Source organism: Erythrolamprus reginae, chromosome 1 (genome assembly GCF_031021105.1).
Source record: "Erythrolamprus reginae isolate rEryReg1 chromosome 1, rEryReg1.hap1, whole genome shotgun sequence".
NCBI classification, from domain to species: domain Eukaryota; kingdom Metazoa; phylum Chordata; class Lepidosauria; order Squamata; family Dipsadidae; genus Erythrolamprus; species Erythrolamprus reginae.
Window position 1 is genome coordinate 312,116,384 of NC_091950.1, and position 15,032 is coordinate 312,131,415.

Here is a 15,032-nt window from a genome sequence, read left to right on the forward strand (position 1 = left end):
GCTTGCTACAGATTTGCATTTCTTAATCTGCTAGAAGAAATTGAATAGTATTGCCATGGATATTAATTCGTTCTCTTGCCCTTGGGCCATGAATTAAGATTCTCATATATTTTTTGGAAGCCAAATTTATTTTTGTGTTTATTGTACTTCGAATTAATTTGTATATGTGTTAGCCAGTCCAAATTTATCTCTGTATCTTGAAGGTGTTGTTTTGTCAGCAGATTATCATTTTCATCTAACAATTGTTGGTATGTTAATATTTTTGAAGGGGACAAAAGATTAGGGTAGGTAATTAATTCGTTCGGAGATATCAATTTTGGTATAGAGTAGTAATAGTTTCTTTTTATGTGTTGCCATGTTGTTATTAGAGTTTTTCTTAAATAGTGATGTTTAAAGTAATTAGGTATTTTATAAGTGTCCATCATTAAAAAAGAATGCCATCCTGATTGTAAGTCAAAACCCTCAAGGGTTAGTAATCTTGTATTCTTCAGCGTTACCCAGTCTCTTAACATGGATAGTATTGCGGCTTGATGATGTACAGTGATCCCCCGGTTATTGCGTCCCCGACCATTGCGAACAGGGTAATTTGCGATTTTTCAACCCGGAAGTAAACAACACCATCTGCGCATGCGCGCCCTTTTTCTTTCTATGGCCACGCATGCGTAGATGGTGGAGTTTGCCGGGCAGATCAGCTGCTGGGCGGCTTCCCTGGGTCTTCCCCTCTTGCTGGGGTTTCCCCTTTGCGTGGGCGGCGGGGAAACCCCAGCCCCGCTTCCCAGCTGAGTGGCGCGAGCAACGGCGTGGGCGGGCGAAGGGCGGGCGGCGCTGGCTTCCCCTCAGGAGACGCGCCTGAGTGGCCTTTTTGCTGTTCCTCTCAAGAGTTCTTGCGGGGGGAAAGCCGCTAGCCGGCTTTCGGAACTCCTCCGGCGTCACCCGGCTTCTGGTAGAAGCCTTCTCTCTTTTTTTTCTTGCGGCGAGCCCGAGCCATTCCTCTCTCGACCGCAGCCGAGCTTCCCTCGGCCCCCTTTGGCCCCGTCGCCTCCTCCCCGCCTGCGAGACTCTTCTTCTCCAGCTTTCGGAGCTCCTCCGCCGTCACCCGGCTTCTGGCAGAAGCCTTCTCTCTTTTTTTTCGTGCGCTTGGCGAGGAAAAGCAGGCGGGGAGGAGGCGACAGGGCCAAAGGGGGCCGAGGGAAGCTCGGCTGCGGTCGAGAGAGGAACGGCTCGGGCTTGCCGCAAGAAAAAAAAGAGAGAAGGCTTCTACCAGAAGCCGGGTGACGCCGGAGGAGCTCCGAAAGCACGAGCGGCGGCCGGACGAGCGGCGGCCGCACCAGCAGCGGCGGCACGAGCGGCGGCCGGACGAGCGGTGGCCGCACCAGCAGCGGCGGCACGAGCGGCGGCGGCAGCCGCACCAGCAGCGGCCGCACCAGCAGCGGCGGCACGAGCGGCGGCCGGACGAGCGGTGGGCAGGCGGGCGGGCAGGCGGCTCCTCAGCTGTTGGGCGGGGGTCTTCCCAGGTGCAGAAGTAAAAAACACCATCTGCACATGCGCGGCCATGAAAAAAGGGTGCGCATGCGCAGATGGTGTTTTTACTTCCGCAGCGCTACTTCGCGAAAACCCGCTCGTTGCGGGAGGTCCTGGAACGGAACCCTCGCAACGAGCGGGGGATCACTGTATTTGGAAATTGGGGAGTCCAAGACCTCCTCTGGTTCTGTGGTCTTGGAGATTTTTAAATTTAATCCTAGCCTTCTTTTTAGATCAAATAAATTTCCGGATCTCCCTATGTAATAATCCAATAGACTTAATTATTTTTGGCCCAAGCTCAAAAATGATCTCCAAACTTTATAATTATTTATTATTACAAGACAATATCAAGGAACAAGTCAAAGGATGCATGATAGCCTGGGCCCAGAATTTCGGCTATACGATTAATCTAATAGAATGGGGGGAAAATTTGGACAGTAAATTACAAGATGACTCTAGCAACATCCTATAAAGAGAATCAAATCAAAATGTTCTACCGATGGCACCTACCCCCAGCTAGACTGTCTAGAATGTATTCCAACTTATCCCCGGTATGTTGGAAATGTAAAGCTAAACCCGGAACCTGCTATCATCTATGGTGGACTTGTACCTGTGCCAAAAAATTCTGGAAACAAATAAAAAATCTCCTAGACCAAGTGATAAAGAATAAGGTAATACTCAAACCAGAACTGTTTCTTTTAGGCATATTCAGACAGAAATTTACACGAGAGGAAAGGTATCTTACCTTACAGATTTTAACCGCAGCTAGAATTACATATGCCCAGACATGGAAGTAGGAAAAAACCCCTTCTATTTTAACAACTATCTCTAAAATTATGGAATGTGCAGAGATGACTAAAATAACGATGGAAATTCAAAATGAAAAAGAATCAGATTTCTACAAGATGTGGGAGAAACGGTATCAATGGATTGCAGCAAAAAAAATCTATCAATTATTGCCAAAAAATAATAAATTTTCCCCTCTTCTACCGTTCTAAATGAAATCACAAATTACTTACGGAACACGACCAAATACTGAGTACAATTAACTTGATTTTGAAGACAGACTCTTGCAACATATTTTTTAATCTACTCTTTAATTATTTTGAAACACCAATTGATCTACAATCTTACACGATAAATATGACCTATGGACTCAACTTTCCATTTGATCACTTTACTTTTCAACATATACACCCACTATCTTATCATACCCCTATGTCGCATACCCTGAAAACGTCTGCAACTCGGCAGATTCCTCCCATCCTTCTCCCTATTCCCAATCTATCTCTTCTCCTTTCTTCTTTTTTTCTCTCTTTTGCTTCCTCTATTTCCACCTTTTCTTCTATTTCTTTCTCTATTTTATAGATTCACCATTCTATTTCATATTATGTACATGTACTTTAAGTTTTTTGTTACGTACTGTAATTGTGGTCATTATATAGTGATATTGATTACTTTCTGTATAGCTTAGGACTTGTTTTATTACTATGTAATGCCTCTCTTCCCCCTTTCCCTTTCCCCCCCATTAAAATAAAAAAAAAAGATTCTCATATACAGTGTTCCCTCGATTTCCGCGGGGGATGCGTTCCGAGACCGCCCGCGAAAGTTGAATTTCCGCAAAGTGGAAGTAAATACACCATTTTTGGCTATGGACAGTATCACAAGCCTTCCCTTAACACTTTAAACCCCTAAATTACCATTTCTCATTCCCTTAACAACCATTTACTCACCATTATTACTGGTACTCACCATTGAATAGTGATCCTGATATTTATAAACATAATTATTTGTTAACAATTTTTTTTTTGGTTATTTATTTGCAAAAATTATTAGTTTGGCGATGACGTATGACATCATTGGATGGAAAAAAACGTGGTATAGGGAAAAAACCGCAAAGTATTTTTTAATTAATATTTTTTGAAAAACCGTGGTATAGGCTATTCGCGAAGTTCGAACCCGCAAAAATCGAGGGAACACTGTAGTCCTAAATTCCATGATTACATCATAACTTAAATGCTTTTGAATTTTGGAGACTTGATGAGTGTCAATTTTTGCAGAAATTTACAGGCACATGTTCAACTGACAGTGTTTTAATTAATATGTGCCACCATTCAGAAAGCTGACGTTTCCCAAGCACAGTGTTTACAGTGTTTAGAACATTATAATATTTTTTCACTGGTGCAATGAACTTTTTATTTATCAGGCTACATGATATTTTTGCATAGTCATCATGGTATTTTTGAAGATACTTACATATTTTCCCATTATCAACGATGTCAGGAAATTGAATAAGGCAAAACATCCAAAAATAAATCCAACAATTGTACTACTAGCTCCTTTCTTTTCTGCCTTAAAAAAAAGTCAAATACAAAAACTTAAAAAACAAAAGCTTGTAGAATGGACAAAATAATTACATAGTTCAAATTTTACAAAAGGGCCTAATGGAAATTGATTCACCACAATACCATAGGAAAAGAACTTCTGACTATTATATAATATACATTTCTTTTGCCTGATTGTTTTCTATAATTTCTTGTGACATGGTTATGTTTATACACTGCCTTTTAGCTGTAAATCTTACAGCAGTGGTTCTCAACCTTTCTAATGCTGTGACCCCTTAATAGAGTTCCTCATGTTGTGGTGACCCCCAACCAAGTCTAGCACCAATTCTCCCAACAGAGCTTTAAGCTAATTGGCAGGGAAGTCAGAGGGACATCCCCACTGTAAACGCCTGATTGATCGGATTGTAAAAATATGTTCCAAGGCTCCAGAATAGAAGCTTTTCTTCCTAACACCATGGGAAATTTGTCTTTCCCCATGGTCTTAGGTGACCCCTGTGAAACGGTCATTTGACCCCCAGCTTGAGACGGGGGAAAAAGTTGTGATATGTCACATGATAATATGTCGTGTCATCACAATTTTGACACTCCTGGACTACAGGGTTGTAAAAAGCAAAAAGAAGAAAGAAAAAAGAGAAAATAAATTTAAATGCATGAATGCCTCTGGCATTGGAATGGTGGCGGATATTGAAAAGTGGCATGAATTAAGTCCACTTTTTTCTCCTTTTAGTACCCCCTCTCTCTGGGTTCAATCATTTGTATAATTATTTTTTATCAGCTTAGGTGAATGTTTAGCAAGTGGTAACAATTTGAGAAAAACTGCACACATATATAAATTTGAGTACCGTATTTTTCAAAGTATAAGGATGCATCTTTTTCCTCCCTAAAAGAGGCTGAAAATTTTGGGGCATCTCATACTTCAAATGTAGCTTTGTCAAAGCTTCCCCACCCCAGCCCCAACTAGGTACTAATGATCTTTCCAGCTTCTTTCTCCCCAGAAGAAATTTTTTTCCAGCCCTAAGTCTTTGCAGGCTTGTTTTCATTCCTACTCCCTCTCAAAAAAAACTTTTTCAGCATTAGCTAGGGAATAAAATAATGTGCTGAAGCTGAACGGACTAAGGACCCTAGCCAGATGAATATCTGGTAGCTAGATTTCCCCTCCTATTTTCCTACTCCAAAACTGAGGTGCATCTTATACTCCGGTGTATCTTATTCTCTGAAATATATGGTAATTGTATATTGCACACCAAAAAGAACATTGTTACAGCAAACTGGGGTGATGCAATAATTTGTAATGCATATCCACAATTATGCAAGCAGTTTCTGAATATGAATGCGAAGTGAATGTTCTGATTTCCCTTTTAAAGAGTAAGAAGCACAATGGTGCTCAGTTCTCAAAGAATGCAAGTATACAACTTTGTAGAAAGTGCTTTTAAAAGGCTGCTTAAACTCAGTGGAAATCTCATCCAACCGAGAGGCAAGATGTTGGAAGAACTCTACATATTCATTTGTTTTTTTTTCAAAAATAGTAAATAGACAAAGAAAAAAAGCTAATGATATTATTTTAAACTAATTCAAAACTACACCAACTTTTTAAAATGGTGTAACTATTGTGCTGCTCCTACATTTGTACTAGATTGAAAAGTTTACCAAATGTAAGTTTTGTTAGTACTATGTACAAGACAGTTCGGTTGGCAATATATAAACAAGCTAACAATGAATGTTTGTTTGTATTGAAGTACTATAGCTTTAAGAAGTAGTATTACAAAATGCCATAAGAGGGAGCCAGAAAGCATGATTCATTTTCTCGTTTTTTTCTGCTGATTCATTGAGACTGATGTAGTAAAGTCTGTGTTTTCAATGATAGTTTTATATATTTGTAAGCTGTAATGTATGTCTGATATGTAAGACAAAGACAGGCTTGTAATATTATTGTATTGAGAGGTGTTGACTGTTTAACTTGACTGTGCTATTTCTAAAAGTAAACACTATTTTGTACACTTAAATGTATCTGTCTTGTATGACTGAATAATTACTCATATCTCTTGGATATCTGCTGGAATCCCACATTTTCCTCTGTGTATGTCCTTGATAATTCAAGGGTTCTGCACGCTCCTTAACAAGTTTTTGTATTTCGTGAACTAAAAACTGATACAAGAGCAAATGAGTCTTTGTTATATGCACTGCTGTGTCACAGAGGCCATCATTAAAGAATCTTAATGCAGACTTTTGTTTTAAACATATACATCCATTTACCTCTTTTGGAAAAAATGGTCCCAGAATGGAGTAGCAAACCATCGAACCAAAGTTGAGGGATGCTGTTGACACCATGATAAACATCTGCTCTCTGCTCAGCCGCTTCGGTTTATCATTGGTAACCTGCAATCTGTCATTATCTGAGTAGCAAAAATTTCTTTTAGAGTATAAAAAGGAACTGCAGCCTTCAAAACTAGTAGAAACAAACAAGTACTGGTTTCTGACACTGATCAGCTAGCCAAAAAAAAAAAAGCAGAACCTTATATTTCAATAGGAGCATGCTTAGTTTCATAACTTCTCCCAAATCTATTCACATGACTGCAGTTCTGATATAAAGCTGTAGTGAAAACAACAACAGATTTCTAAAACACACTCACTAGATAGTGCATTCTTGTGTAAATTTTAGAAATACAGAGATTAATATTCACAATCTGTCTTTCAGTAGGATTAGGAATAGGAGAATTCAACTGTACTTTAGCCTTCCCCAATCCAGAGCCCTCCAAATGTGTTGGGTTGCAGCTTCTAGAATTCATATGGAAACTTGAGAAAATTCAGTCCAAACAGGTGAACAACATCAGATTGAGAAAGACTGATTGTGTTGGTATCGGATTTTTGAAACTAAAACATTTATGTCTTGAAATGCTCCAGACTAAATAATAGATTTGAACTAAGCAGAGAAGAAAAATATCACCAAGATAATGTTTATTTTTAATTTAATCTTCTATGACAGACCTGGGCAAAGTGCGGCCCGGAGGGCGGATGCCGCCCACCCGCTGTCTGTGACTGGCCCGCGGAGGGTGGAAAGAAGGAAGGAAGGAAGGAAGGAAGGAAGGAAGGAAAAATGGAGGAAGGAAGGAAGGAAGGAGAAATTTATTTATTTTATTTATTTATTAGATTTGTATGCCGCCCCTCTCCGTAGACTTGGAGGAAGGAAGGAAGGAAGGAAGGAAGGAAGGAAGGAAGGAAGGAAGGAAGGAAGGGGTGGGCAATTAATTTATAATTATAATATAATTATAATATATAATTATATATATACAGTATATAATACATATAATATAATATAATAATTAAAATTTATAATTATAATTTAATTAACTCAGTTCTACCCAATAATATACAGTATTGGGTAGAACTGAGTTAATTATATTAATCCGGCCCTCTAAAACCATCCCAATTTCTCATGCGGCCCCATGGCAAAATTAATTGCCCACCCCTGTTCTAAGAAGTTACTATTTTAAGTATTTACAATGCAAGTCACTGCTTTTTTATTCAGCTCAAGTATAATGTAATATTGATCTTGGGCTACTGCCCGGACGAGGGTGGGTGGGACGCAGAGGGGTAACGAAAATGGAGCTATACCCCAGAGCACCCAATTGCAACTGAAAGATGTTGAAAGAAAATGCAGGGTGTCATGCATAAGCCACGCCCACAGTGTGGTAGTAAAAATGATCTCAGGTGACGTCATGTCCCTCCGTCATGACTCCTGTTGAATTAATGGACAGGTCCCTGCAGGTTTCTTGACAACATTTTTCAGAAATGATTTGCATTTGCCTCTTTCCTAGTATGGAGAGAAAGTGACTAACCCAAAGTAATTTAACTGGTTTCAGCCTAAGGCAGGAATGACTTAATGGTTTTCATTATGGTATTTTCATGCCCATCTTTGTTTACTTTCTCTTTATTTTTATATCTGTATCTAATCTAGATGTAATCTAATGAAGGGAAAGAGAGGGAGGTGGTATGCTAATCTAAATTCCTTCATGGCAGCGCCTCAGATTCTAACCCAATTCCTTTAACCGCCGGTTGTGATATACAATTTTTAAAAAATGTCTTCAAGTTAGTCTCGACACCGGGCAACTGCCTGGACTACTGTAGTGTCTGCAGGTTTTTTTAAAAAAGCATTTGAAAGAAATTTTTGGCAGTGGTAAGCCCTTTGCTTTCTTCCTGAAATTTCGTGTCTTAGGCAGGATGGCAGGTAACAATCTCCCAGTTTGTTTGTTTAAAAAAAAATAAAAATTCAAACACCCTTAGGTAGTAGATACAACCTTCAAAACTGCAGTTTAGCAGTAGCATTATAGCAATAGCATTTACTTATATACTGCTTTGTAGTGCTTTTAACAGCCCGCTCTAAGCAGTTTACAGAATCAATACAACATCACCCCAAACAATCCAGGTCCTCATTTTACCCACCTCGGAAGGATGGAAGGCTGAATCAACCATGAGCTGGTGGTGGTGATATTTGAACTGCTGACCTACAGCTAGCAGTTAGCTGAAGTAGCAATACTGATAGCCCACAAAAGATTCAAGCTCCAAACTTGACTGTAAAAAATACGACTTTAGTAATTGAGTTGTCGAAGCTTGGAATTCACTACTGGACTCTGCAGTATCATCCCCTAACCCCCAACACTTTACCCTTAGACTATCCACGGTTGACCTCACCAAGTTCCTAAGAGGTCAGTAAGGGGCGTGCATAAGTGCACCAGAGTGCCTATCGTCCCCTGAACTATAGTCTCTCCCCATCTCATATATCTTCTCTTCTATCCCTCTATCTTTTTCTGCTATTCTCTAATGCAGCGTTTTTCAACCAGTGTGCCGCGGCACGCTAGTGTGTCGTGAGACATGGTCAGGTGTGCCGTGGGGAAATTAAACATGGGTCCCCAAACTACAGCCTGTGTGCTGGATACGGCCAGCGGAGGCCATTTTTCTGGCCCGCCGCCAGCCGCCTCCATCCGAACATAAACATTCCCCTCACAATCCCTCCAGCTATCAGCGACAGGAAGAGTGGAGGCACAGGGAACGCTCACTGACCAATCACCTTCTAGGATTCATCCCGACCATTACCGATGAATCAATAGCAGGCTGCTTCTCATCCACACCCAGGAAGGTCCCCCCTCGGGCTGCCGCACACTTGTCATTGTGTGGCTGCAGCGAGTTGTTGAAGCTGCTACTCCATCCCATGGTCTCGATTTTGAGTGTCATTTTGGTTGGTGGTGTGCCCCACAAGATTTTGTAAATGTAAAAAATGTGCCGCGGCTCAAAAAAGGTTGAAAATCACTGCTCTAAAGGTTATATTTTACTCCTTTATTTTCTCTTCTATTCTCCCTTTAATACATTCTACCTGATTGTATTCTCTATAGCCCCCACTGTGTATTATTGTGTATTGGACAAAACAAACAAACAAATAAATAGCATTTAGACTCATATAAGGTTCCATAGTGCTTTTACAGCCCTCTCTAAGTGGTTTACAGAATCAACACAATATCACCCCCAACAATCTGAGTCCTCATTTTACCCACCTTGGAAGGATGGAAGGCTGAGTCAACCTTCAGTTGCCAAGGCTAATTTTTTTTTTTTTATGGTAAGTATGCCATCTAGACCAGTGTTTCCCAACTTTGGCAACTTGAAGATATTTGGACTTCAACTCCCAGAATTCCAAATATCTTCAAGTCGCCAAGGTTGGGAAACACTGATCTAGACAGCCAGTTGCTGAAGCTTTTCTAATCTAGAAAAGCAGGTCTCCTGCCTTAGCCACAAAGTCACTTTTATCAGGCAATGAAGGCAGGCAATGAAATCTTGTCTTGCCAAGAAAAGTAGAGGACTTGGCAAGCTAACTTAGGCACTTCACCAGGAATCAACACATTCGCACAAGCTCTTTCCAAGGATAGAGCCGTTCAAAACCCAGCAGCCTTACATATGATCAAACATGCGGAGAGCACAGGGCTGTTTGTAATTCCAGACTGACATTCCTCCGATGAGAGCCCTGTGGGGAGGGGGAGAAAAAAAAATACCCCCAGAAATGCCAATAATAACTCTGGCTGCTTCTCACCTGAATTCCGGCCATCCGGGGGATCCACCGCTTGGTAGCTTTCCATAGCCGCCGCCGGGGCTTCTGCTGTAAAAGCGGCTTGGAAAAGGAGCGGAGGCTGGAGCCCTCCCGCCTGCCTTCTCAAGATCCACCCCCGGAGCCGATAAAATTCAGCCGCCGCGGGTCAGGAACTTTTAAGCGCCCACAAGAGGTCCGGAGCAAGCAATTCCGATTCAACCGGAAGGCGCAGTGATCTACCCAAAAGGTTGGGATCCCTCCTTTTTAGTTAGCCCGCTGCGGTCGGAAATTATCTCATGCTTACTCACCTGTCAACAAACCAGAGTATTACTATGACGGCGACGTCCCAGGAGGGACGCTTCAGCGCCCTTGCTGAAATAAAGGAATGAAAGGGGTTTTTTTCCTTTCGAATTAATACTCTGCTCCTGCCGTCTTTATTTACAACAGTCGGGGTTGCTTTCTTCACGTTTTTAATCCATTTTTCTTTACTTGCCAGTTTACCTTAAAAATGTATACTGCTCAAAGAAATAAAGGGGACACTCAAGTAACACATCCTAGATCTGAATGAATTAAATATTCTCATTGAATACTTTGTTCTGTACAAAGTTGAATGTGCAATTGATTGTCAATCAGTGTTGCTTCCTACGTGGACAGTTTGATTCCACATAAGTTTTATTTACTTGGAGTTATATTGTCTGTCTTTCTTTCTTTCTTTCTTTCTTTTTTTCCTTCTTCCTTTCCTTTCCTTTTTCTTCCTTCCTTCCTTCCTTCCTTTTGTCCAATACATAATAATACACAATGAAGGTAATAGAGGACACCTTTGAGGAAATAGAATTAGAGAAAGAATAGAAGAGAGTATAGGATAAAATAATCAATGAGAGAATAGATGAAAGATATAGGGATAGAAGAGAAGATATATGGGATATAGGAGAGACAATAGGACAGGGGTCGGAAGGCCCTCTAATGTGCTTATGTACGCCCCTTACTGACCTCTTAGGAATCTGGAGAGGTCAACCGTGGACAGTCTAAGGGTAAAATGTTGGGGGTTAGGGGATGATACTACGGAGTCCGGTAATGAGTTCCACGTTTCAACAACTCGATTACTAAAGTCATATTTTTTACAGTCAAGTTTGGAGCGGTTAATATTGAGCTTGAATCTGTTATGTGCTCTTGTGTTGTTGTGGTTGAAGCTGAAGTAGTCGTTGACAGGCAGGACATTGCAGCATATAATCTTGTGGGCAATACTTAGATCATGTTTAAGGCGTCTTAGTTCTAAGCTTTCTAGGCCCAGGATCGTAAGTCTAGTTTCATACGGTATTCTGTTACGGGAGGAGGAATGCAGGGGTCTTCTGGTGAAGTATCTCTGGACATTTTCGAGGGTGCTAATGTCTGAGATGCGGTATGGGTTCCAAAAGATGAGCTGTATTCTAGGATGGGTCTGGCAAAAGTTTTGTATTCTCTGGTAAGTAGTGTGAGATTTCCAGAGCAGAAGCTACATAGGATTAGATTAACAACTCTTGAAAACCTCTTGGCGATGTTGTTGCAGTGTTGTTTAAGTGTTCCCTTTATTTATTTATTTTGAGCAATGTACTATTTGTAACATGTATGTAAGGTATATGCATTGACATTTGTATGGATATGTGTTGAAAAAATAAATTTAAAAGATATTAAAAAATCCCTTGATCTCCCGTCCAAGCATTAGGTGGTCCTGCTTAGCTTTTTTTTATATCAACAAAAAGTTAAGTAAATGAGAAACATATGGGACATCCTAACATTAATTGTATTCTAGTGGTCATTTGGAAATGCACTTAGTTTGATATATTCACACTATCCTGTAATGTGGTTTTAAGTTGATGTATTGAATTCAAACCACAGTGGTTAGTAAGCCGTGATTTATGGCACATTAAAGTTGTCTAAATTCTTCTAAATGTCTTTTACAGTAAAAGATTGCTTAAGGTGTTTTGGTGGAGGTCTTGCATTTTAATGAGTACTTTCTTGCCCTTCATTTTAATAGATGGATTTGCGTATGTCAATTTATGCCTTATTTACCTACAATATAGTTAATAAATTACAACTGATTAAAGTCATAAAACCTGCTTTACAAGCTACAATGTGCTCATTTAATATTTTACTAAATAATAAATAATTATTTATGTTATTATATTATAATAATAAGTGTTTAATATTTTACTAAATAACTTTTACTAAATAATTCTAAACTAGCCACATTAAGTTCAGTGTACCAGCCCAAATGTTGTCTATGTTTGCCAGACAGGCTTATGCATGGTTAACAAAAAACGAATCCTTGTTAACTGAACCATATTAACTGACCACATGGGTTTGAGTTTGCATAATAGACTAAATGTGATTTGCTAGTTTGTGTTATAGAGAATCATGTAAATCCAGCAAATATGTTGATTTATTAGATTCAAATCCTGATTTTCCTGCAGGAGCACAAGATGTCCTAGATCGGGATGTCAAACTTGCGGCATCACAACGGTGTCCCGGGATATATTGACTTCCTACCTCCTCACTAAACTGGACATGGGCATGGCCAGTGTGTGACGCATCCAGTCGGCAGGCCATGAGTTTGGCAAGCCTGTCTGTGTTGCTTTCTCCATTTCCCCCCGAATGATCCTGTAGGATAGAGAAACCATCAGAACCAGCATCAGTTCTGTACTTTGACCAAGGTACCACTGAGACATTCCATGTTATCCCTATACAGGAAATAAGGTGCATAGAATAATCATAATGGTCTCACAGATCATAAACCTGAGAAGAATCTAAATATGCTTTAGATTAAATTTGCTCCGCAGAAAAAATATTTCTATCTTCAAATCATTTCCATTACTTGTGTTCAACAATATTTAATAATTATCAATCAGTCTCTAATCTCCCATTTGGGGAGTGAGAAGTCATCTTCAAAGTGCTCTAACAGAAGCGAATTATCTAGACCCTTTTAAGTCAGGTTTGAGGCGTGGTCATGGAATGAAAATGGTATTGCTTGTTCTGGATGATGAATTGTGTGTGCCAGGACTTGGAAGATAGTAGTGTTCCACTTGTAATCCTGTTATATTGGATTTAAGATAATATCCTTCAATTTAAGAGAGTTATATAATTTGAGGCACTATTTTGCAATGGTTCCATTTGTCCCGTGATAGATGATTCTAGTTTGTTCCAGTGGTGCAGTACTCGATAGTTACAGCAGATCAACAAGAAACAAACAAACAAAAAATGCAACTTCTTACCAAAGCTGCTAAGTTCCAGACAAAGCCAAAGATATTACTACTACTACTTTTTTATTTCCTCTTTTACCACTTCTGGTGTTGAGGAAGAAATTCTCACAGGTACACCCAAGCAAAGGTACACCCAAGCAAAATCTCAGGTACATCCAAGCAAAATCTCTCTCCATGTGGTATCCAATTCACTTTTGTCTACCTTCACTTTGCAAAGCTGAAGCTAAAGTTATTAAAATGTTTATTAAAACTTATTAAAATATTTAGAACAATTGTATCTTTAAGAAGTGAATATTTATCTCTCTGCTGTTAAAGTCTATCAGTCCTTTGTAAATGAGCGCCCTCTAGATCAGTGGTTTTCAACCTGGGGGCGGGACGTCTTTGTGGGGTCCAACAACCATTTCACAGGGGTCACCTAAGCCTATGGGAAAAAACAAATTTCCCATGGTGTTAGGAACTAAAGCTTCTATTTTGGAGCCTTAGAACAGTCTACGGAGAGGGGCGGCATACAAATCTAATAAATAATAATAATAATAATAATAATAATAATAATAATAATAATAATAATTTTTACAATCGGACCAATTAGGCCTTTACAGCAGGGATGTCCCTCTGATCTTCCTGTCGATCAGCTTAAAGCTCTGTTGGGAGAAGTAGCGCTAGACTTATGGTGGGGGTCTCACAACATGAAGAACTGTATTGAGGGGTCGCGGCATTAGAAAGGTTGAGAACCACTGCTCTAGATGAAAAAATGTATGTATTATTTTGAAATTCAGACAATCAAGGTCAGTAAAAATGCCCTCGGCTGCAGAAGTGATGAAGTGATGCTAACATTTTGACTCCTTTACCTTTTTAAATGTTACCTTTGAGCTTTTTCCAAAACTGCCATGCAGATTTCCTGCTTTGATGTTGTGTGATCCTATATGTGATGCTCATAAATAAACAAATGCATTTTTCTTAGCCAATATTTTATGCAAATTCCACTGAACACAATGAAAAGTCCACAGTGCTATTTTACACAATCACTATAGAAATATATTTTAAATTTTCTTTAAATCTATATAAACTTTACCCAAATGAATTTGCACAGGAATAGCCTTAGAAAATAAAGTAAAAATTGTTTTGGCAGGGCAACGTTTGAAATAGGATGCATAGGGCTCTATTGCTTCTATAAGCATATTTAATGAAGCCATCACTTTCTACTGAAATGAGTTCTTCATTGAGTTCCAAATGAATATAAATAGAATATAAATAGAATATAAATAGAATATAAATAGAATATAAATAGAATAGAAATAGAGTAGAATTCTTTATTGGCCAAGTGTGATTGGTCACACAAGGGATTTTTCATTGGGTGCATATGCTCTCAGTGTACATAAAAGAAAAGATATATTTGTCAACAATTTATTTATATATTTGAGGTACAACACAATGATTGTCATAGGGTACAAATAAGCAATTGGGAAACAATATTATATAAATCGTAAAGATACAAGCAACAAGTTACAGGCATACAATCATAAGTGGGAGGAGATGGGTGATAGGAATGATGAGAAGACTAATAGTAATGCAACCTTGGTGAATAGTTTGACAACGGTGAGGCAATTGTTTGTTTAGCAGAGTGATGGCATTTGGGAAAAAAATTGTTATGTCTATTTGTCTTGGTGTGCAGTGCTCTATAGCATTGTTTTGAGGGTAGTAGTTGAAACAATTTATGTCCAGGGGTCAGTAAATATTTTCAGGGCCCTCTTTAACTCATGCAGTATACAGGTCCTCAATGGAAGGCAGGTTGGCAGTAAATGTTTTTCTGCAGTTTTGATTATCCTCTGAAGCCTGTGTCTGTCTTGTTGAGTTTCA

The 15,032-nt window shown here is 39.4% G+C and overlaps 1 protein-coding gene across 2 annotated transcripts in view; it reads right to left on the reverse strand.

Annotated features, from left to right (window-relative positions):
- SLC18B1 (solute carrier family 18 member B1) overlaps positions 1 to 10,255 on the reverse strand; it is a 46,406-nt gene extending 36,151 nt beyond the window's left edge. Inside the window, exons 1-3 of one of the 2 annotated variants that reach the window (XM_070739862.1) lie at positions 9,943 to 10,255; positions 6,120 to 6,259; positions 3,778 to 3,869 (exon numbers count right to left, since the gene is read on the reverse strand). In XM_070739862.1, coding sequence (XP_070595963.1) covers positions 3,778 to 3,789 — 12 coding nt within the window. In that variant the 5' untranslated portion in view covers positions 3,790 to 3,869; positions 6,120 to 6,259; positions 9,943 to 10,255. Of the gene's footprint in view, positions 1 to 3,777; positions 3,874 to 6,119; positions 6,260 to 9,942 lie in introns of both variants that reach the window. The other variant, XM_070739853.1, reaches the window with a different exon arrangement.
- Positions 10,256 to 15,032: the final 4,777 nt, after the last annotated feature.